The sequence below is a fragment of the Chiloscyllium punctatum genome, chromosome 38 (genome assembly GCF_047496795.1).
Source record: "Chiloscyllium punctatum isolate Juve2018m chromosome 38, sChiPun1.3, whole genome shotgun sequence".
Classification (NCBI taxonomy): Eukaryota; Metazoa; Chordata; class Chondrichthyes; order Orectolobiformes; family Hemiscylliidae; genus Chiloscyllium; species Chiloscyllium punctatum.
Genome location: NC_092776.1, coordinates 40681843 through 40704696, shown reverse-complemented (window position 1 = coordinate 40704696; position 22854 = coordinate 40681843). Strand labels below are relative to the sequence as shown.

Sequence of the window (22854 nt, the reverse complement as noted above, 5' to 3'; positions counted from 1 at the left end):
TCACCAACAAACTGTTAACTCTATATCCATGAGTGAGAAAATGTATTTTGCCTCTGTTTTATTTCAGGAGAACCTGCAAAACCAATGTCAAGTGTCTCAGAGGGAATTGTTACTAAATCAGACGGAAGTTTTACCAGATCAGAGGGAAGTATTGATGGAAGTACATCTTTACCAATACAGTTCCCACACAAAGTAGGCCATTCTTCAGCTGCTTTAATCAGAATCATTGCTGAAGTATGTTTCATTAATGCAGAGGTAGGTACGGTTCAGTAATGAGTTTGCTTGAATTCCCAACTTGAGTTTTTAAGCATATATCAATATCATTAAACAGTGTTTTGTGAAGATGTGGCATAATCTCTATTCATGACTAGTGCAAACATTTGACAGCAATGGAATTGAATCTCGGATGCTGTGTTTAATGGGTAGCTAATTCAAAATCACTGTTGGGTTACTGCTCGACTCAAATTTCTGTTCCCTAAATTCCAAGGGTTAAATTATCAGGAGTGACTACACAATCAAGTTCCTTTTTTTTCGAGCTCTTCAGGAAATGGATAGAAAGAATGAAACTATCTCAGCTTGTTGGAGAGTCTGGAGCTAGAGAGGTATAGTCTAACAATGAAAACCAGGCCTTTGAAAAGCAGTGTTAGGAAGCTCTGTTACACACAAAGCGTGGTAGATGTTTGGAACCTGCCTGCGCAAATTGCAATTCATGTCAGATCAGTTATTGGTTTTAAATCTATGACTGATGAAAATATTTGGAAATGAAAGTAATAAAAGTGTTATGTATTGATGACAGGTATATAAAATCATATATGATCTGATTGAATGGTGGAACAAACTTGAGGATGAAATCGCCTCCCCATATTCCAAATTTTCTATGTTCTATTTTCCCAAAACACAAAATTTCATCCGGTATGCTAAAAAAAAAGTATTAGTTTGAGGCCGTAATACTCTTACTACTCCTTTTAGACTGTCTATTCAATTGTTCAACACTGACACCAGGTTGCTAATTCTTACAGATTTTATTCCTGCGTAAATAAGAATCAATACATTATGGTTTTTTGGCAGTAATTACAAGGCACAATTGAGAGTTATATTCCTCCTTGTCTGGTGTTTAGAAGTTGTGACTTTGTTTCATGGTCTTTCTGCATGCTGCAGTTCTGCACTGTGGGTGGTTTAAGTCCTCCTGGTTATACCCTGAAAAAAGTATAGATGCAAGAAAGTTTTAATTTTCTGCTTTTCTCAATACTTCCCCAATTCTTTCTAAACATAGGGTGAGCATGTCCAGGTCACGCACTATCTTATAATCCATTGTCACTCTTCTTAACCTCATTGCACGCTTTCTTTATTTTTTTCTTCTTGGTGTAAATAAATTCTTAAATAGCATACCCTTTCCTAATTCCTGTATCAAACAAAACAAAGCTATATTCAGGCAAGCATAATATTAGGCAGCAATGTTTTAAAAATTGAATACTGAGAAAGAATTGAAAGAGGATAATGTTTGATTTTAGTTCAACAAGTGACAGGTTCTGTAATGGTGCTGACTATGTTTAGAGAGGGGTAAGAGACAATGCTTCATTCCTGACTGGTACTACTTCTCTCAGCTTGCAGTAAAGCCAACAGTCGCTCTCCATCTGCAACCAATTGATTTGAAAGTCACATTCAGCTTATATTGAAGAATAATAGTTTGAAACAAGCCTTTAAATATTTAAGCTTTCAAGTCTTGACTCTCTAAAGCTACCTGATGAAATAGTCCAACAGGTTTATTTGGAAGCACTAGTTTTCAGAGCGCTGCTTCTTCATCAGGTACCACCTGAATTCTCTTGTTGGTTAGAAAGCATTTTATATGCAGTTTCTCTTCTGGACAAACTTATTCTGAGTTAAAGTTTTGCTTGCATCTACAATCAGGCAAGTATTAACCATTTAAAAGCATTGAATGATAAAAGCACTGTGACATTCTTGTTGAAAGGTTTCAATGCCCTCATGAGTAGCTATTAGGGTAAGCATGGTTAGCTCTGCTGCCTCATAGCACCAGGGACCTGGGTTTGATTCCAGCCTTGGGAAACTGTTTGTGTGGGTTTCTTCCGGGTGCTCTGGTTTCCTCACATAGTCCAAAGATGTGCACGTTAGGTGAATTGGCCATGCTAAATTGCCCATAATGTTCTGGGATGTATAGGCTAGGTGCATTAGTCAGGGGTAATGTAGAGTAATAGATGTAGGGAATGGGACTAGGTGGGATACTGTTCAGAGGGTCGGTGTGGACTTGTTGGGCCAAATGGCCTGTTTTCACACTATTAGGGATTCTAATTCTAATTCCTGTACATTGCATCATGAATGTCAGTGAATCTACCAGCTTGAACCCAGTCTATACCAATGTTTGTAATAGCGTTGTAACATATTTAGTTGCTCTGCAAATATATCTTCTAGTTTGTGTTCTCAATAACAATTGAAGCTCCATGTTCATATTGTGGGAATTAACAAAATAGTGAAGAATAATAAACCCGACGATCATATCATTCTGCAAATGTAAAATGACATCATTTTCACTTGGAAGTGACAACCTGGACTTTTTGCATATTAGACAATTACATACAGTGAGCAAAATCAAATTTAATGAATTGACTTTTCCTAGAGAAATAAGTACTAATGATTTAGAGAGCTGAGAGCTATCATTTTATGGTGATATTTATTTTAATATAAGGAACTTTAACATGATAAATTATATGTCCAGGCAACCATTCAGTTGTTAAAATCACAAGATGTTCAGTATAACAACCATGCAGTTTTCCCAGAAGAAAAACAGAAGGAACTTCAGGAATTTGGAGTCAAAACTCTGGAGAGTGTTCCAGAATGGATAATTTACAGGTATTTTGAATATTTGAGATTTTATGTTTTTGTGATTTTATTATGGGTTCTTTAAAAAGAAGAATGTCAAGGCTTTGGTGAATTTGCAAAGATTTTCTGGAATGATACCAGGGATTTGAGTGATGGAGGACTGGGCTTCTTCTTCCAAGCAGAGAAAGTTCTGGGGTGATTCTGAAGTAGAAGTTGATTCTCTTGGCGGGAGAGCTGAAAATGTGTTGCGGGAAAAGCGCAGCAGGTCAGGCAGCATCCAAGGAGCAGGAGAATCGACGTTTTGGGCATGAACCCTTTTTTTCAGGAATGAGGAAAGTATGTCCAGCAGGCTAGGATAAAAGGTTTCATGAATGAGGAAAGGAATGAGGAAAATGATCTCCAGCATCTGCAGTCCTCACTTTCTCCTCTCTTGGCGGGAGAGTCAGTAATGCTAAAGGATCTTGATAGGGTAAATGTTGAGAGACGTTTTCCTCTTCTGGGAGAATCTAGAACCAGGGTCAATATTTACAATACTGGGTTGCTTCTTTAAAATAGAGCTGAGGTGAAAGTTCTGACATAGAGGGTTGAGAGTCTGAGAAGACAATGAAAGCAGGGTCTTTAATCTTTGTTTGGGTAGAGGTGGATAGTTTTTTGTTAAGCTGGAACATGAGAGGTTGTTAGGGGTAGATAGGAGTGTGGATTTGAGATTGCCATCATATCAGTCATAATCTTATTAAATACTGGAGCAGGCTCGAAGGCTGATTGGCCCAATCCTGCTCTTGTATGATAAGTATATGCACAGATGAAGGGAAAATCAGCAAAGCACCACAAGGAGATTTGTTGCACAGTGAATTGTTATGATCAGGATTTCAGTGCCTCCACATAATCGATTATTCACAACTCATCCTTTTCCTTCAAGGAGGGAGAACAGAGTGCAGAACTCCATGGAGAAGTAGAGAATCAGGCGTGGGGAGATCTCTGTGATAGCTACCATTGGTAATCTGTGCTCTCCTGTACTAGCAAAGAGTTCTTATTTCAGGACATACCAGATGCCATCAATAACTTGCCACGAATTTTGAAACCTCATGAGGGGTTGGTGCAGATGCACATCAAGGGAACCAATTCACTGCCTGTGGAACCTATGCCTCTTTTGAGCTGGAGCTTTATGTCCCTCTCCTCTGCTTTAAGGAGTGGCTAAGGAGATTTGCTTTTGTTGTTGTCTTTATGACTCCTCTTGCTCCTCTGCCAAGCAGTAAGATTGGGTAAAAGTTCTGTTAGCAATAACGTGTCACCTTGTCATGGTGTCAGCTACTTAATTGAACTGTTTGAAGGCTTTCAACCTTTGATCTCTCTTAAAGGTGCACACCCTACTGTGTACTTGCCTTTTTGGCTATGAAGAATTGCCGAGAGCTCAAGAAACTGTTTTTTGACGATTGAAGCCAGAATTCAGGGTGAAATTTAAAGTTAATTACCTTTTGCATCTTGTAATGGTTTATCCAACAGCTGCTTGGGCATTCACTGCTCATCCACCAACAAACAGCCATCAAATCCAGTATTATTACAGGATCATCTCAGTTCCTAGTCTGATGCCACCCTTCAGGGATTTGATTTCCATTGACACCTGAATCCGCCTTCCCTTTGCCATTAAAATTGAACCCAGTGATTTATGCTAATGGTTCAGAACATCAACACTATTATAAAATCTAGCTTCATGCTTTGCATTATTTATTTTCAGTAATTGGATAGATTCTCTGTCATCTTATGCAACCAAGAATTTTTTGCGAGCTGCAGAACTGGGCATGCAGATAGGCGATGCATCCATTGTGTGCAATGCAGCTATCTATATATGGAACCATAACAACCACCTGCTTGTTGCTGGAAGATATAAGGAGCTTGTTGAAACATTTCGAACACTACTTGATGCATTAAAGCAGACAGGACATTGTGGGTAAGTTTTACAGGACTGATGGCAAATCATGCAGAACCAGTTTTTCTTTCTCCCAGCACTGTTCTCGAGCAATGATGCTCACAGAAACTGAATATGTGAATTTGGCTTGGTCCTAATTTAAATAAAGGAAATGCCACATGGGTGCACTTTGTGTGCATTTTAAACCACAGCTGTTGAAGTTGAGGTGAAATCTAAGTGCTTTCTGAGTCTTATAGGCATCAGCATCATTAAATTTGTCAGCAAAATTAAATCTTGTGAGTGAGCCAGAAGAGTATTCCTCAGGTTAATGGGCAGGATTGTTACTTGAGCACCCAAAGATATTAAGTGTATGAATTAATGTGTGTATGGCAGAAACTCTGATTTGCATTCCTGTGGCCCTTATTTTCACTTCATGCTGCTGTCCACTGTTGGAGTACTGTGTGCAATTCTGGTCTCCTGGCTTTAGGAGGGACGTTGTGAAACTTGAAAGGGTTCAGAAAAGATTTACAAGAATGTTGCCAGGGTTGGAGGATTTGAGCTATAGGGAGGGGCTAAATAGGCTGGGGCTATTTTTCCCTGGAGCATCAGTGGCTGAAGGGTGACCTTATAGAGGTTTACAAATTCATGAGAGGCATGGATAGGGTAAATGGACAAGGTCTTTTCCATGGGGTGGGGGTGTACAGAAGTAGAGAGAATAGGTATAAAGTGAGAAGGGAAAGATTTAAAAGGGACTTAGGGGCAATTTTTTCATGTGGAGGCTGGTGTGTATATGGAATCACCTGCCAGAGGAAGCACTGGAGGCTAGTAAAAGGAATCTGGATGGGTATATGAATAGGAAGCGTTTAGAGGAATATGGGCGAAATGCTGACAAATGGGACTAGATTGATTTCGGATATTTGGTCGGCATGGACAAGTTGGACCGAAGGGTCTTTTTCCATGCTGTATATCTCTTGACCCTATAACTCGAAATGGTACTTCTGTGCCATGGATGGAATGACAAACAAGCAGTCTGTGCACTCTACAGTTGGCTTGGAGGGAGCTAGCAAAGTGTGGGAGGGTGGAAGATTATGGGGTTTTGTGATGCTAAGCACCATGTGGAAGAATTGAGTGTAGTTACAAAAAAAAGATGGTATTTCCTCCAAGGATCCAAAATAGCTTTTTTTTTGTAGTGCAGAACCGATTTAAGTACAGGAATCCTTTACCTTTTATTATATTGTATGCATACTTGGCTACTTGTGTGCAACTTGTCTGAGAACTTTTGGGTCCATGCAGTTTTCAAGGAATTTTGTCCCCTATTCTCCTCCAGGTGCCCATCTACCCAAAGATACTGGCATTTTAGGCAAATGGCCAAATTGTTCATTTTATGTTGGTGATACACTGGTAACACTGTCTCCTATTTTGAAAGCTAGTTTTAATATCTGACCTGATTCAGAACTGTGTATATAATGATTGTTTGTAATTGTAATCCTGGAGTATTGCCATAGGAAAAATGCTAAGAATATTATGTAACAAAAACTATTCTTGCTGCACTTTAGGGAAACCATCTTTTTGGTCATGCTGTGTAACAGCTTATGTCAGGGCTTGATTCAACCTTGGATACCAAGCCCTATACCGACTGAAAAAAGAGAAGTTACAAAGAGTTCCATTGCTGCTAACATCAAAAAGTCATCAACAAAGAAAGCTGAAAAACCAAGTGTTTCACAGACTGTAACTGTTGATCCTGAAGGTATTCCTCAAATAACTGAGGCTCTCCAGGTATGAGAATACACTGAGTGGTTTGAAAGTTGTACCATTTAAAACTGTTACCTAAGTATATTTTATAATATCTTCACAAAATGTATTCCTATTTTTAAATATGAAATTTTACTTCAGAACTGCAACTGCCTTAATCTTTTGTTGAATATTTGTGATATATGTATTGAAAGAGTATTATAAAGGTATTAATCAAAAAATTGTTTCCAATAGCTGGTGCTGTCTGTTTTATATAAAATGCACCCCTTCCAAGATTCTAATTTTGTTGTGCTCCCTGTAAAAAAAAAGAAACCAAATTAAGCAAAATTTAATTCTTTGTAACTAATGATCAAACCAAAGTTAACACAATGGTTTGATTGGGAAATTCTATTCAACATGAACTGTAATGTACAGTTTAAATACCAAATACAAGGAAGGTAGATCTTTCAGACCTTTATCAGTTGCATGACACTATGATTTTGTGCTCTAAATTCAGTGCCACTAGATACCCAAGGAAGGAGCAGTGCTCTGAAACCTAGTACTTCTGAATAAACCGGTTGGACTATAATCTGATGTTGTGATTTTTAACTTTGTCCACCCCAGTCCAATACCGGGAACTCCTCCTCATGTTTACCAAGTATGGCACTGTGCATTCAGTCACAAAGTCCTTCAGATCTCTGTTTTCTTTGGAAGATTTTCAGTTCCTATGTGCATGAATAGATTCCAATCATTCTTAGTCATATGGGTATGGCCTGTACCAAAAATGCCAGTTCTGCCAAATCGGTCTCTTCAAAAGAATTCAAGCAGCAGTAGTACATGTATTTGTCTTATCCTCACCGTCAAACCCACCCTCCAGATTTTCTTCTTTTAAGCTGTTTCACATACATCCTCTCCTTGGTCAGTTTGTGCTGCTCTGCTACTGAAATCTTATCTCTGTGGGCTCAATTGCTTTCCTTTTGGTTTCAATCTTCATCTGTGACCTAGCAACCTTAGATTACAGTCTTATTATCCAGAAATTTAAATCACCTTCGGGACCTCAAAGTCACAATCCCATTTCCCAGAACACTGAAGTTGCAGTGTTTCTGACTTTCAAAAATTGGAACCAAAGTCCGTGCATCCATCACACAACTGGGCAATTCATTATGTAAATAACATATTCATGAGTTACTCAAAGCCAACAAATAGGTGCAGCAAACAATTAAGGAGGAAAATGGAAATTGATCTGAGTAGAGGAGAAAAGATTTTCTTGGAGAGGATTCTGAAAGGATTTACCAGGATGTTGTCGGAAATGGAATTTGAGATATAAAAGTAGATCAGAAAGTCTGGGACAAAATTCCACAGGAACATAGGAGGTTGAGGGGTGATCTTATTGAGGTTTGTAAAATCATGAGGGGCATAGATAAGGTGAATGACAAGGGTCTTTTCCCTCAGGTGGAGGAGTTCAAAACTAAGGGGCATATTTTTAAGGTGAGAGGATAAAGATTTGAGAGCGACAACAGAGGCAACGATTTTACGCAGAGTGGTTAGTGTGTAGAATGAACTGCCAGAGGAAGTGGTGGATGCAGATACAGTTACAATATTTAAAAGACATTTGGATGAGTTCATGAATAGGAGGATTTGGAGAGATGTGTGCCAAGCCCTGGCAGATGTGACCACTTTAGTTTGGGAACATTGTTGCCGTGGGCTGGTTGGATCAAAGGGTCTGTTTCCATGCTGTATGAAAGAAAGATATAACTGCCATAGAGGGAGTGCAACAGAGGTTTTTCCAACCTAATTCCTGGGATAGAGGAATTATCAAAGGAAGGATTAAATGGTTGAGCCTCTATTCTCTAAAGATTAGAAGAATGAGAGGTGATCATTCAAATATTCACCATTTTACAGGAGTGATAAGATGGATGTAGGAAGACAATTCCTCTGACTGAGAAAAGGAAATATTAACTCAGACTTCAGGACAGAGCCCTGTGGACTGGCATGAGGAGAAACCTCTTTGCTCAGAAAGTAGTGATTCTTTGCACTTGCCTAGAGGTCTGCAGAAGCTCAATTGTTCAGTATGTTCAAGACTGAGATCAGTAGATTTCTACACCTTAAGAACATCAAGGGATATCGCGATAGTGCAGCAAAATGAAGTGCAAGATCAACCATGATCTCACTGAATAGTGGAGTATGATCAAACAGCTGAATAGTTTGCTTCTGCTCTTATTTCTTATATCCTTATGTTCCATAAATTGGCAAATACTCTCTACTGGTCCCGTAAACTGGATTTCATCACAGTATGCTCTGGAAGATGTAGGACTTCTTTTAATATAAAAGCAATACATTTTTTTTTGGTATATTCCATTTATTTCTCTTAAGTGATTCGATTCCTTCACACAACACAAATAGTTCAAAATAGTTACTACAGGTGTGTGTTTGCTGGAGGGTGGGGTGGGATATCATATGAAGTGTAAGGCTAAGTTACCTTCAAATAAAAATGACCTGTGACAGTGACAATGTCCTAAGCTTAATGCATAGTGGGATTGGAAGAATACTGCACATGCAATGTCTGATTATATTTTAAGAGTGTGTGCAGCATTAAGTTCTCCTATCTTCTTTTCCTGTGTACGCAGGTTTCACATAATTAGGAAATAAAGTTAGGGAATTACCTATTTGGTATGCATCATTAAACTGGTGCTGCGTTCGCTTGACTATTATGTCCCACCTGGGACAGTAATGATTCACATGCCCCACCGCCACAAAAGTTAATTATTTAATCAAAGTGAGCTGAATTCTAATTTACCTGTTTGAAGAAATCAGGTTAACAGAAAACTCTGATCAGGTTCTGCACTACACATGAATTTTTGTTTATTATGAACAGACAAAATCTGGCCTCTAGTAAATAACACTTTAACAATCAACATATAACTCTAATGGTTGAAACTCTAACCATGGTTATAAAACCCCTACACGCGCACACAGATTGACTCACACAAAAAAAGGTGCTCTGGATGTAATAAAAGTATTGGGAATCGCAGTTCAAAAGCATCCATCCACTGGCTTTGATGAGATTTCCTTTTCTCTTGTCAAGACCTTCTGTTCTTTGTCTCCTTCCTTCTAGATTTTCAGTTATTTGCCAAGAACCAGGATATTTACTTATTACCTGTTCAGTTTCATAGTCACTGGTTAGAGACAATGTCTTAAAGCAAATGGTTAGGAGAGAATAATTGACTGCTACAGAGCTATTGAGGATAAAATGAGTACTGCAGATGCTGCAGAGTCAGGACAGAACAGTGTGGTGCAGGTCAGGCAGCATCCGAGGAGCAGGAAATTGACATTTCGGGCATAAACATATCCTGACCTGCTGTGCTTGTCCAGCGCCACACTTTTCGACTCTGCAGAGTTATTGAGATAGACTTCTTCCAGTCTTGAGAAGTTTGTCCCTGAATCATTCACCTTCTCAAACTGGTTTGTAGGCAGCTGAACAATTAGAGAGTTGTTGTCAGGCTGATGACCTGACAACTGCTCGCAATTGCACAAACCAATCAGCTGCCTGGAGCAGGCCAACTCTCACTATGCCCACATCCCAGTGCCATACCGTCTTAGAGTTTTGGAACCGTGTAGCATAGAAACAGACCCTTCTCTCCAACTTGTCCATGTTAACCAGATATCCTAAATTAATCTAGTCCCATTAGCCAGCATTTGGCCGATATCTCTCTAAACTCTTCCTATTCATATACACATCCAGATGCCTTTTAAATGTTGTATTGTACCAGCCTCCACACCCCTTACATGCTCAACCTCCTGTGTGAAAAAAGTTGCTCCTCATGTCTTTTTTAAATCTTGCCCCTGTCACCTTAAACCTTTGCCCTCTATTTTGGACTCCCCCAGCCCAGTGAAAAGACCATAATTATTCACTCTGTCCATGCCCCTCAAAAGTTTATAAATCTCCATCAGGTCACCTTCAGTCTCTGTGTTCCAGTGAAAAATAGCCCCAGCCTATTCAGCCTCTCCCTGTGCTCAAACCCTCCAATGCTGGCAACATCCTTGTAAATCTTTTCTTTCAAGTTTTGCAACATTCTTACTATAAGAGGGAGACCAGAATTGCATGCAGTATTCCAAAAGTGGCCTCAGCAATCTCTTGTAACATGACCTCCCAACTCCTAAACTCAATGTACTGATGAATAAAGGCAAACATACCAAATGCCTTCTTCACTACCCAATTTAACTGTGACCCAACTTTCAAGGAACAATGAACCTGCACTCCAAGATCTTTTTGTTCAGCAACACTTCCCAGGATTTTACCATTAAGTGTATAAGTCCTGCTCTGATTTGCCTTTCCAAAATGCAGTTCATGTTTATCTAAATTAAACTCCATCTCCCTCGACCCATTGGCTTACCTAATCAAAGTTTTATCTCACCTTCCCTATTGCTTAAACGAAGCAGCAGTGTAACACAACTTACAATGTGTTCTAGCCACCTGAGGTTTAAACGTACAGCAATTTGTTCCCTCGTCCTTGATTTTTAAAATGATACTTTTAACATTTTAATCCACAGTCAAAAATAAAGAAAAATAAAAAGATCTGATCTTTACAGACATTCTTCTATTCTTGAGTTCAAACCAACATAGCAGGTTGATTAAGATTCATATTCAATAAAGAACAATTATTTGATGCTTATTTGCTCAGTGTATTTTAAGATTATTCAAAGTAGGAACTGAAGAATGTACTGTATCTCTGTTTGGACAATAGATATGTGAATATGTGTTGAATGCTACAAATGGAAATGAACCCTCTGATGTTGTTCCCATTTCTGTGAGACATCAGATTGTTGTTACATGGGTCAAAGTTAAACAGCTTCTTCAGCAGCAGATCGGGCCAAGTCTGGTAACAGATGATGAGGTAAAGTATTAATGTAATGGTTTTGACCTCTTTGAATAAGTTTGTGCAGCTGCACTCGAGCTGGGGTGACAAAGCCACTTCAGACTGCAGTATGGAAATCCAGTTTGCTTTACAGGGAGTTAACAAGGGGTTGGCACTTAAATGCCCAAATAGTTGGAAAAACAACAGACAAATATAATTTGGATATGAAGAATGGTGATGTGGAATAAAAGCAAAGTGCTGGAAAATTTCAATAGGACTGGTAGCATCTGTGGAGAGAGAAACAGAGGGCTGAATCTTAGATTTTTGGCTTTGTGCGAGTCATATTATATTTTTTGGAGGGTTTCCTGTGACAAGGCCAAGCAAATTTCCTCACGGTATCATACCAAGCTCACCGCATCATATAGCCTGCTCATATTGCATCCCTTATGTCTGATTCTGTGCCTATTGTACCATGTGCTGTTCCCAAACATTTTAACACTCAGCATATATCTGCCAAAAGACCAGAATCCTTTGCATCTTTGCCACCTTTAAAGGCTGCAGTGTGACTGGATAATTGTTGGCAATCTGACATTTTCCCTCACCGATAATCTAATGGCAGAGGAGCCACAATTTACACTGCTCATGGCACATGCTAATGGTTTACATTTGCTCATACATAAAACTCCCTACTCTGTTTAATGACAACACCACACTATTTACCTGTTCTGAGCTGCATTTCACCAGACACTCTCAAGTCATCGCTGCTCTGTTCCCAATGTCAATGGTCAACACAGTTCATCATTGTCCAGAAGGGAAACACTGTCAGATCATTTGTCTTTATGTAATTCCAAATTTGGATTTCTATTTACATCTACCAAAGGTGAATGCAAACAAAACCAATGGACTGTAACACCACGAGAAATAGGAATGAGAGTAGGCTGTTCAGCCCCTCGAACTTTCTTCACTATCTAATATGATCATAGCTGATCAATATTTCTCACATCAACTTTCCTGCTCTTTCCCCACAACCCTTCATTCCCTACTGATCACAAATCTATCTATCTCAGCCTTAAATGTATGCCAGGACTCTGTCCCCACAGCTGTCTGTGGCACAGAGTTCCAAACACACTCAATCCTCTGAGAGTCGAAATTCCTGTCCATCTTAGTCTTAAATTAGTGCCTCTTTATTCTGAGACTGTGTCCTCTGGTCCTAGACAGCCCCATAAGTGAAAAGATCCTCTCAGCATTTACCCTGTCAAACCCTTTAAGAATCCTGTATGTTTCCCCTGTCACTATCCCTATCAATGCCTCTGCTCTCCACCCTGAAGCCTTGATATCCCCACTCTTTATTTGACAGTGGTCCCCTTTCTTGCCCCTATAGGACCTCCCTCAATGATTGGTAGGTAGACCCAAAGACTGTGTTCATCCCAGACCTTTGACAAGTAGCTCCTAGATATTACTGATTGGGCCCCTGATGATTGTTTTGGTTGCTCCATTATTGACAATGTAGGATTCCTCTGATTGTTGGTACTGGCTTTAAAGGGTGGACCATTGCTCAATCTCTGGACTGTAGTTGGACAGATCTCCTAAACTTGAATGGCCGAAGCAGATGACTGTGGCCAAGTCCCTGGATTATGCCTGTGACTGATGCTACTGGGATCCCCTGACCAACAGTGCACTGAAGGCTTCCCACTTAGTTTCCAATATGGCCATTTGGTTGATTAAACCTACAGTATATATGCCATGCAAACAGCTGGCAAATGTTTAGGTATTTGATTGACATCTCAGTTGTGCTGCTGAGCAAGATATTTTCCAACTCCCCCCACCCCAGGCAGAACCCCCGATTGACAAGATTGAGAAGCATCCTGTTTGCGTGTCCGTGCAAAAGAGCATGTTGTACAACAGTGCTGATAGTCTAGCTCTGGGTGAAGCTCCAGTACACTAACAGGCAATGCTAAGCCTGGATACTGCAAGCATGCAGTAGGTACTAAGTGAGCAAGTGAGAAGGGAACAAGTGAGCAATCCTCAAATACAAACTTGAAAGAACTGTGGATACCGTAAATCAGAAACAAAAGCAGAAATTGCTGGGAAAGCTCAGCTGTGGAGATTTCTGTTTTATTATTAACATCAAATCTGGAGCCATGTGTGCTTATGTTTGAGTAAAACACCATCACACTAAAACAAAATATAATTTATCAAGCTATATTTAATTCTGGGTTCTTACTTGTCAGTGGTAACATCAACTAGAATTGTAATGGGCATTTAAATCACTTCTTCCTTCCACTCTATCTCAGACCTTCCATTTTTAATTTCCTTATTTACCTCCTGTTTCTTGCTTTTGCTCTTACTCAAAATCAGTCATATCTGTAACATATTTCAATTCTCCCAGCAGATCGTGGACCTGAAACAATAACTGTTTCTCCCTGCACAAATGCTTCCTGATGCTCTACTGTTTCCAGCACTTTTTGTTTTTATTTCAGATTTCCAGGATCCTCTGTATTTGACAATAGAAGTAGTTATCCATAAATTACTTCTGTCTTTTATTGCTTTTTATTCTCAGAGCTTGTTGCTAACTAATGTAAATCCGTGCAAGAATCTGGTAGATTTGTTTTACTATCACATAAGTAAAATAAGAATGCTGTTTCAGTTAAGGTATCAGATTTTTGGTTCTATTTATTTTTGTTCTGATGCTGTATATGTTTTAAACGATTAATTATCTTTTACAGCAGAGTAATGATAGCCAGGCTCCAATGATCCAGGCTCTTATTGCTCTGGAGATGTACTCTTGTAACAACAGCAACCTGATGAAATTCACTGTTCCCAGTCTTCCAGAGGTAAGCAATTGCCATTGTCCTTAGAATTATGAAGGGAAATTGTTAAAATAAACAGATGATTTTGTTACCCCATATTTTCCATGTCATGAATGTTCATTCAGACTGCTCTTTCTGAAAACTAAGTGAACCATGCTGTGGATGGAAGACATTGCCAGGGCTGGAATTTTTGTGTTTAGTAACTCACCTCCTGACCCATCCCAAATTTTAGAATCCATACAATGTGGAAACAGGCCCTTTGGCTCAAAAAGTCCACACTGACCCTCTGAAGCATAACACAACCAGACCCATTCCCTGAACCTATTACTCAATATTTACCCCTAACTAATGTACGTAACCTACACATCCCTGAACATTATGGGCAATTTTTAGCATGATCAGTTGACCTGACCTGCACATTGTGAGAGGAAACCAGAGCACCTGAAGGAAACCCACGCATACAATGGGAGAATGTGCGAACTCCACACAGACAGTCGTCCAAGGCTGGAATCGAATTTGGGTACCTGGCGCTGTGAGGCAGCAATGCTAACCACTGAGCCACTATGCCACCCGTAAGAAATGAAGACTCGCCAGGGATTTGAATCCAGAACCTCTTGCATATCTGCGTAGTATAGCAACCAAAGCCAGAATCATACCCCTAGAACAACAAGTCACAAATCATGAGTTAGGCAGATTACTTTCCACTTGCCTGGGTGAACGCAGTTTCAAAAATACTCTAGAAGCCCAACACCATGCAGGACAAAGCAGCCCATTTGATTAACAACTTAGTAACCTCCTTCAAAATTCCCTCCACCACAGGTATTTTTAAGATGGTTGCATTTTATTTTCTATATTTTTGATTGAAATGTGAAAAAATAAGGACTGTTTTAAAATCAAGGCAAGAATTGCTGCACTTTTAAAAACAAGTCACTGAAACTCTTTGTGTGTGCTGTTTACATTGCTGCTGTGTTCAACAGTGGGGGTATATCTGCTTGTAGATGACCCAGAATCAGGGATGCATACAGACTGAGATTTGGCTGGCAACAAATAGCTGATTGATTGTGCAATGGTAGCTAGTTGTGGATGCCAGATGTCATCAGCCTGATGACAACTCTCTGATCGATTAGTTCTTGGGTAGCTGAACAGCTTGTGGATGTGAACAACCTCTGGAGGGACAGGTTGTGTGTCTCACTCACTGCAGGAAAAGTACCTGAAGCCAGAAGAAAGCCAATTGTACCCTTCCTCCCCACCAGCTTGCTGTAACCTGTTGCCCTTAACTAGTAACTAAGAGACCTTGCAGTTAGTGTATCAATCACCATGTACCTCCTGCAAAGAAGTGATGGAACTTGAAGGAAAGATATTGAAAAACATAAAGTCCTGGCAAGCCAAAACGATCATCTCAATGAACTCTGTGGACTGGTGGTATTGTGTTTCCATTTTTCCTTCCACCTGTAAAACCAATGTATTTTATTTGTCTCTGATCTTATGTGTATCTGGGAGGTTTAAAAAGTGAGTTAGAGTTTAATTAGTCGAGCTACATATTGATAATTTGTAGCTCTTTCTTTGTGACTAGAATTTGCTTATTCATAATAAATAGTTCTTGTTAAGTACAGGGATCTGGCCACTGTTTGCTATTAACTTTAATTCAACAGACAGGTAAGTCAGTGTTTTTATGTGGTTTGATTCATTCTCTCAATTTTGTGGAAACCCTGGGAGTAATGGGGCTTGAGAATCAATCCATTTTCCAAAATGGGTCATTATAGTACATAGTGACAGAAGCAATGCACTTCAGCAATTTGTTTAAACACCTTCATCAACACCTCCCAAACCTGCAACTTCCACCACCCAAGGGACAAGTTTTGGGAGTACCTACAGGTTCCTCTCCAAGCTAGCTATCACTGTGGTTTGCAAATATATCACTGTTCCTTTACTGTCACTGTATGAAAAAGCTGTAACTAATCCCTCAGTGTGTGCAGCTACTCATCAAACCAGTAATGTTCGGCTGGGTCACTGGCAGATTTCAGCAGCAGGCATGACCTGTCCAAAACTGCTGTGATCAATCCCAGAGCAGTTTTTAGATTTCTTAATACCTGTGCTCACTTTTTCAGTTGGAGAAGCAAATCTTAGACTGTACCTGGTCTGATCAACTATTGGAGCTGGAAGTATGGATACGTTTGATGCAACTTGCTAACCAGAGTAATGATGATTCATTACTAATGCGATGTGCCCAGAAAGCATTTGAATTGAATATAAATACTGCTTCAAGCATTGATTCCAAGATGCATGAAAAGTGAGTGTATCATTTAATGCAACTTAAAATTATTTCATTTCTGTCAAATAGGTAAATAATTTTGCTCATTATTATCTTGAATTGAAAAAGAAAACAATATAACTTTGAGTTTCAGAATAAATACAGGGTTTGTGCTTGAGCATTTTTTTGATTTTCATCTTTTTAAAAACTGCGCTGACACAAAATTCAGTGGGCCAAACCTTGTTGGAGCAGAGGACCCATGGCCCATGGCATACAGCGTTAGAAAATTTCTTGCACCCTTCAGCGTGGTGAAACAATTGTTAATTTAAGAGCTTAATAAACAAAAACACCAACAACTTGTATTTATGTCACTTTATAATGTAAAGTTCTGAGATACGTTACAAGTAAAACAAAATTTGACATGTATATAGCAAATGACCAGAGTTTGGTTCCATGGAATGTCTTAATGGATTAGAGAGAGGTGAAGAGGCTTAGGTGAAGAGGAAATTTTAGAGCTTAGAGCCTTGACAGCTGAATGAATGCTCAAGCAGCCAAAGCTGATGGATATATGGAGGTTGATAAAGGAATTTACAGAGATAAGGAGGGATGAGACCGCAAAGGGATTTGAAAACAGAAGAAATGCTTAAATTCTGGGACTTCCCTCAGTGGGAATCAATATATGTCAGCATTCATTGGGGTGTTGGGTGAATGGAACATATTGCAAGCAAGGCCATAGGTATGGCTGTCACGTTTATAGAGAGTAGAATGTGGGGTTTTGAGTGGGTGTGCACTGGAATACTTGAGTAACATAAATATGGATGAGGATTTCAAGAGCAGATGAACTGAAGCAGGGGCAGAGTTGGGTCACATTACTTATATGGAAAAGGACAGTCTTAATGGTGATGTCATTATGTAGCCAGAAGCTCCAGAGTCAATTATGGCACCAAGGTTGTGAACAGACTGGTTAGTTAGACTTGTTATAACGTAATGTGACAGTCACGATGTCATCTGAGTTATGATGTCCCTAAGTAGTAGCATCCATTATTTGATTGACGTTTGTGTCCAATTTGAAATGGAAAAGGTTGGACCTTACACTGGTGCTTTAAAGGTAAATGAGGAAAACAATTTGGGAATGAAAGCTGAGCTGGTTGAAGTGAACTGCCATACTAGGCTGATGGGTAGATTAATAGAAACGTAGATGTTAAAGAGATATTTCAGAATATTGAGAATAAGTATATTCCTACCATAAAGAAAAAAAAATTAAAGTGAAGACCTACCAGATGTGATAACTAAACACTTCAGAAAAAGCACCAAACTCAAGAAAAAGAGTGTAACTATGCAAAGATGAGTGGCAGGTGAGATGATTGGTCAGAATGTAAGGAATGGCAGAGAAAGGTTAATCAGAAGAAAGAAATGAGAATATGAAAAGAAGGTAACTAGGAACATAAAAACAGATAGCAAGAGTTTCTATGGATACGTAAAAAGCTGAAGAGTAAGTTTTAGTACTCTAGAGAATGAAATGAACAAATAATTTGATTCTGACTTTAAAGCATTTGAAAACATTCCAGTATTAGCTGTAAATCAGGAGGCAGAAGGGAGATAGGAACTTGGCAAAATTACAATCATGAGGGAAGTAGCATGTGCCAAACTAATGGAGTTGCAAGTTGACAAGTCTCCTGGTCAAGATGGACTTCATCCTATGAACTAAAGAGAGATTGCTACTGAGGTAGTAGATACATTGACATTAATTTTCCATTATGCCCCAGACACAGGAAAGTAGCAAATATAACCTCAAAATCATGATGGAAGGGAGGCAGAAAGTAGAAAACTACAGGCTAGCTAGCTTGGCATCTGTTGTAGGGTGGCGTTCAAATTGACCATTAAAGAGGTTATAGCTATGCACTGGAAGAGTCAGTGTAGTTCCACTGAAGAATATCATATTTAGCCAATTGTTGGTGTCTTTGAAGGAATAACACATGCTGTAGATAAACGGGAGCCTCAAAACACAATATACTTCGATTTCCAAAGGCACTTAATAAGGTGCCACATCAAAAACTTTTGCAAAAAATAAAAGTTCAAGGTACGTGTGTGTGGTGTGGATAGAAGATTAACTGGGTGGCAGAAAGCAGAGTATGCAAGGATTGGTCTTTATCTGGTTGTCAGGTTGTGACAGTGCAGTCCTGCAGGAGTCTGTGCTGGGGCCTCAACCTTTTTATACCATTCCTGAGGATGAGGGGAGGGACTGGCCTAATGGTATGCCACAAGATTATTAATCTAGACCTCAGCTAATTTTTGAATTCCGCCATACAACAGATGGTGGAATGTGAATTCAATAAAAAAAATCTAGAATTAGAAATCTCTGAAGACCACGAAACCATTGTCGATTTGTCGGAAAATGCCACAGGAAAATGTCGGAAAATCCTTCCAGAAAAGGAAATCTGTCATCCAATCATCACCCGGTCTGGCCTACGTGTGACTCCAGACCCACAGTAATGTGGTTGACTCTCAACTGCCATCTGAAATGGCCTACCAAGTCACTCAGTTGTGTTAATCACTCTGAAGACTCAACAAAGAAATGAAACCGGAAAGACCATCTGGCATCGACCCAGTGACCAGAAACAGCAAAGGCAGAAACAGTTCTGTCAGATGCTGCAAAGTCCTCCTTACTAAAATCTGGAGGCTAGTGCCAAAATCGAAAGACTAGTCAAGCAACATCCTGACACAGTCATATTCACAGAATCGTAGCTTACAGACAATGTCCCAGACAACACCATTACCATCCCTGGATATGGTGTGTCCCACTGGCAGGACAGACCCAGCGGAGGTTGTGGTACAATGCGATACAATCGGGAGGGAGTTGCTCCGGAACTCCTAAATTATAACTCCAGATCCCATGAAGTTTCAGGGCGTCAAGTTGAACATTGGCAAGGAAACCTTCTACTGATTACCGTCTACTGTCTTCCCTCAGCTGATGAATCTGTATTCCTCCATGTTGAACAACTTGGAGGAAACACTGAGGGTGACAAGGCTGCAGAATATACTCTAGTCAAAGTCCACTACCGAGAGTAGCTCGGTAGCAATACTACTGATCAAGCTGGTTGGGTCATAAAACAAATAGCTGCTGGATTGGATCTGTGGCAGGTGGTGAGGGAACCAAAAAGAGGGAAAAACATACGCAACCTCATCCTTACTGATCTGCCAGCAGCTGATGTGTCTGCCCATTATGGTATTGGTAAGAGCTACCACTGCATGGTCTTTGTGGAGGCGAAGTCCCGCCTTCATGTGAAAATTAACTTCCATCATGTTGTGTGACACTATCACTATGCTAAATGGGATAGACTTCAAGCAGATCTGGCAACTCAAGACTGGTACACTTGTTCTGGAGGCAATTGCACTGCTTTTTTTTGGCCATGCGACAGAATTAGTTTGTGTGCCTTGAATAAATGAAAAGCTGAGTGAACTCAGCAGGGTTTAAATCTGGACTTGTTGGCCTTCAGTCTCTCACTGAACAAATTAACTTCCCTAACTTGTGAAATTGCGATATCTTTAAATGAATCAAAGGTTTTTGATAAATAATCATTATGTATATTTATGTGAATTAAAAAGTGGAGTTTTCTTTGTCTTGTAAACAGGCACAATTACAAGGTTCAGCAAGAATTGCTGAGTGTTGCTGCCTGTATTAAAGGGCAGAGCTTGATGAAGAATGCAGCCGGAGACAGCGAAATGCTTATCTCTGCCATTAAAACATTTGAATTGAGTGCAAGGTAACTTTATCTCTGTTTTGGACCATACTGCCTATAGATTTTTATAACAAAGGTGATAATTTTCAAACTTTAAGGGAGATTCCCTTGGCAAGTTTTGAAATATTTCTGGCGTAATGCTCTAATGGTAGTAATCATTTTTGTCACACATAGCATCAGAAATTATGGGAAGAATTTATATTGTCAAGTCAGGAAAGGAGAGATTTGAGTATAAATGGGGGATAAATGCCATAAATGTATAAACCTGACATGTCAGAAACCTGACATAATCAAGATTACAGTGGTGCTGGAAAAGCACAACAGGTCAGGCAGCATCCAAGGAGCAGGAAAATCGACGTTTCAGATGAAGTCTTTTGCCTGAAACGTCGATTTTCCTGATCCTCGGATGCTGCCTGACCTGCTGTGCTTTTCCAGCACCACTCGAGTCTTGATTCTGAACTCCAGCATCTGCAGTACTCACTTTTGCTGAGAAACCTGACATACTGCAGCTCACTTCCAGTGTTTTCTATGTTGGATAGATAGCAAGCTATAAGGAACCCTGAGATAGCTCCTTTGTACCCTTTCCACATTGGTTAGCCTTCAGCAGTTCAGAGCTCATATAGACTGATAAGTTGTCCTGAAATGTTGGAATCCTAAAGGGGAGTGTTTAACCTGAGAGAGCCGGTGCGTCACGGACCTTCTCTCACAGACCTCTGTGCTGTGAGGAGAATGGAAGTGCCACCTTCCCAGACTGAGAGCATCACATTCCCTTGAAAAGCTGATAGAATAACACTTTGCCTCCAGAGCTACAGAATAATCGTAATTGATTCCATACTCTCATTCACAAGATGGGTATAAGGTTGGAAGATTTCTGTGGGGAAAGTACTCCCAAAATTCTGCACATTGCTTTTAGTCTCAGTGTTGTTTTCATTAGATGTAATGTCTTGGCTACAGTCATCAGTTTCATGGTTCATGGATCCATGACATTGGTGGTACCTGTAGTCAAAGAGTTGGCTTGGCCATTACAACTTCTTTCATCCTTGGTTTCTGAAGGTGCAGCTCATCCCTCAGAAGGGTGTGACTCACTAGGTCTGAGAATTTTAAAGAGACCAGTGCAAGTGTATTTCTATTTGCAAAACGCAAGGAAGTTTATAGTGATGTGTCATCCATATCACCTATATGTCCCCATTAAGTATTTGTCTTCCTTTACTTCCCACTATGTCATAGTCCAACATATGAGGTGACGAAACCTGCATGGCAGTTGTCCCTGTTGACCTGGAAGGCTTGGTTAGTCATTCCTGGGGAGCTTTTGCATCTAGAGAGCCAAGACCTGTTTTGAGTGTCCTGCACAGGTACAGGCTTGTTCCCCCCTCCTTGGCTTGTACCACTTTAACCAGTGACAATGCAGGCATGGGGGAGGGTAAAGAGACTGGGCCCCTTTGGAGTATTTTGAGAGGAAGTTACTGAGCATCCTATATGTGGACTGTCCTTCCTCTGGATTCCTGCAGGCACCATCCAGGCTCACTGAAGGAAAAAGTGCACCAGAAGTGAGGTTGAGGTCCCTCGATCTCTCTTGCATCCAGATGAAGGGCTCCTGCCCAAAACATCAATTTTCCTGCTCCTCGGATGCTGCCTGACCTACTGTGCTTTTCCAGACTATTGACTCTAATCTCCAGCATCCTCAGTGCTCACTTTCGCCTCACAATTGATGTTGGCTAGAGTAAGACTGTGCATGTATACAGCAGGTCCTGAAATTGCTGGACATATTATCATCCAGTCACACACATACACAGATACACACACACAACACAGACAACATACACACATCTCTCTCTCTCTCTCTCTCTCTCTCTCTCTCTCTCTCTCTCCCCCCCCCCCCCCCCCCCCCCAACTCCCTGCTCTGCCCGCACTGGCTACAGCAGACATACCACTTTTTCTAAGGTACTATCAGTTCTCAAGAAGGTTCACGGGACATGAAACATTAATTCTGCTTTCTCTCCACAGATACCGCCAGACCTGCTGAGAAAATGTTTAGTATCTGATCTTATTCTTTATTACAGTTTTGGAGAAAAAGCTGGAAATGTCAAGCTTGTAATGAGTTCAGCAAAACACTTTTGGAATTCTTGTCTATGTTTGATACCATCTCCTCTTGAAAGAGCTGTGCTTGAAGAACCTGTTAAGTCTTTTCTAAAGGCTATTCAAAATACATTTACCAAGAACAGAAAGGTAAAAATGGTTACAATAATTTATGCAGCCACCAACTTTAAGCATTTATCTGTCAACATAAGTGCTGAAATTTTACACATTGTGGTCCTAACAGTTCTGCCTTCTAGCCTAGTGGTTCAACCAGATTTATAGTTTTTGTTAAATAACTGCTTTTTTTTCATTTTGACCAGCAGGAGGAAGAAAAAGAAGAAATGATTCAGAATTCCAAAGTTAAACAACAAGCACTTCCTTTTGCGCTTGGGGCATTATCAACATGTAAGTGAAAACTGAGAAAATTATTTGCAAACTCTTGGATTGAAGCAATATGGAACAGAAATGGATCTTCAACTCAGAACAAGTGAAACACACATGTTCACGTTCCCAAACCTTCCTTCACACACACAACTGAGGATTTTTAGTTTCCTTTCTGATAGTCACAATCATGAACAGGAAGTTATAGATGAGAAGCAGGGTGGGGATTCATATCTCACACCATGGCCTCTGCTGAATCACAGAGGAG

At 40.0% G+C, this 22854-nt stretch overlaps 1 protein-coding gene across 1 annotated transcript in view; it reads left to right on the top strand.

Annotated features, from left to right (window-relative positions):
* Nucleotides 1-22854, top strand: part of cfap46 (cilia and flagella associated protein 46) — a 219984-nt gene that overhangs the window by 58966 nt on the left and 138164 nt on the right. The window contains exons 16-25 of the mRNA XM_072557677.1: nt 68-255; nt 2732-2865; nt 4571-4783; nt 6298-6517; nt 11218-11367; nt 14055-14162; nt 16247-16428; nt 20022-20153; nt 22190-22355; nt 22526-22610. Coding sequence (XP_072413778.1) covers nt 68-255; nt 2732-2865; nt 4571-4783; nt 6298-6517; nt 11218-11367; nt 14055-14162; nt 16247-16428; nt 20022-20153; nt 22190-22355; nt 22526-22610 — 1578 coding nt within the window. The remainder of the gene's footprint in view (nt 1-67; nt 256-2731; nt 2866-4570; nt 4784-6297; nt 6518-11217; nt 11368-14054; nt 14163-16246; nt 16429-20021; nt 20154-22189; nt 22356-22525; nt 22611-22854) is intronic.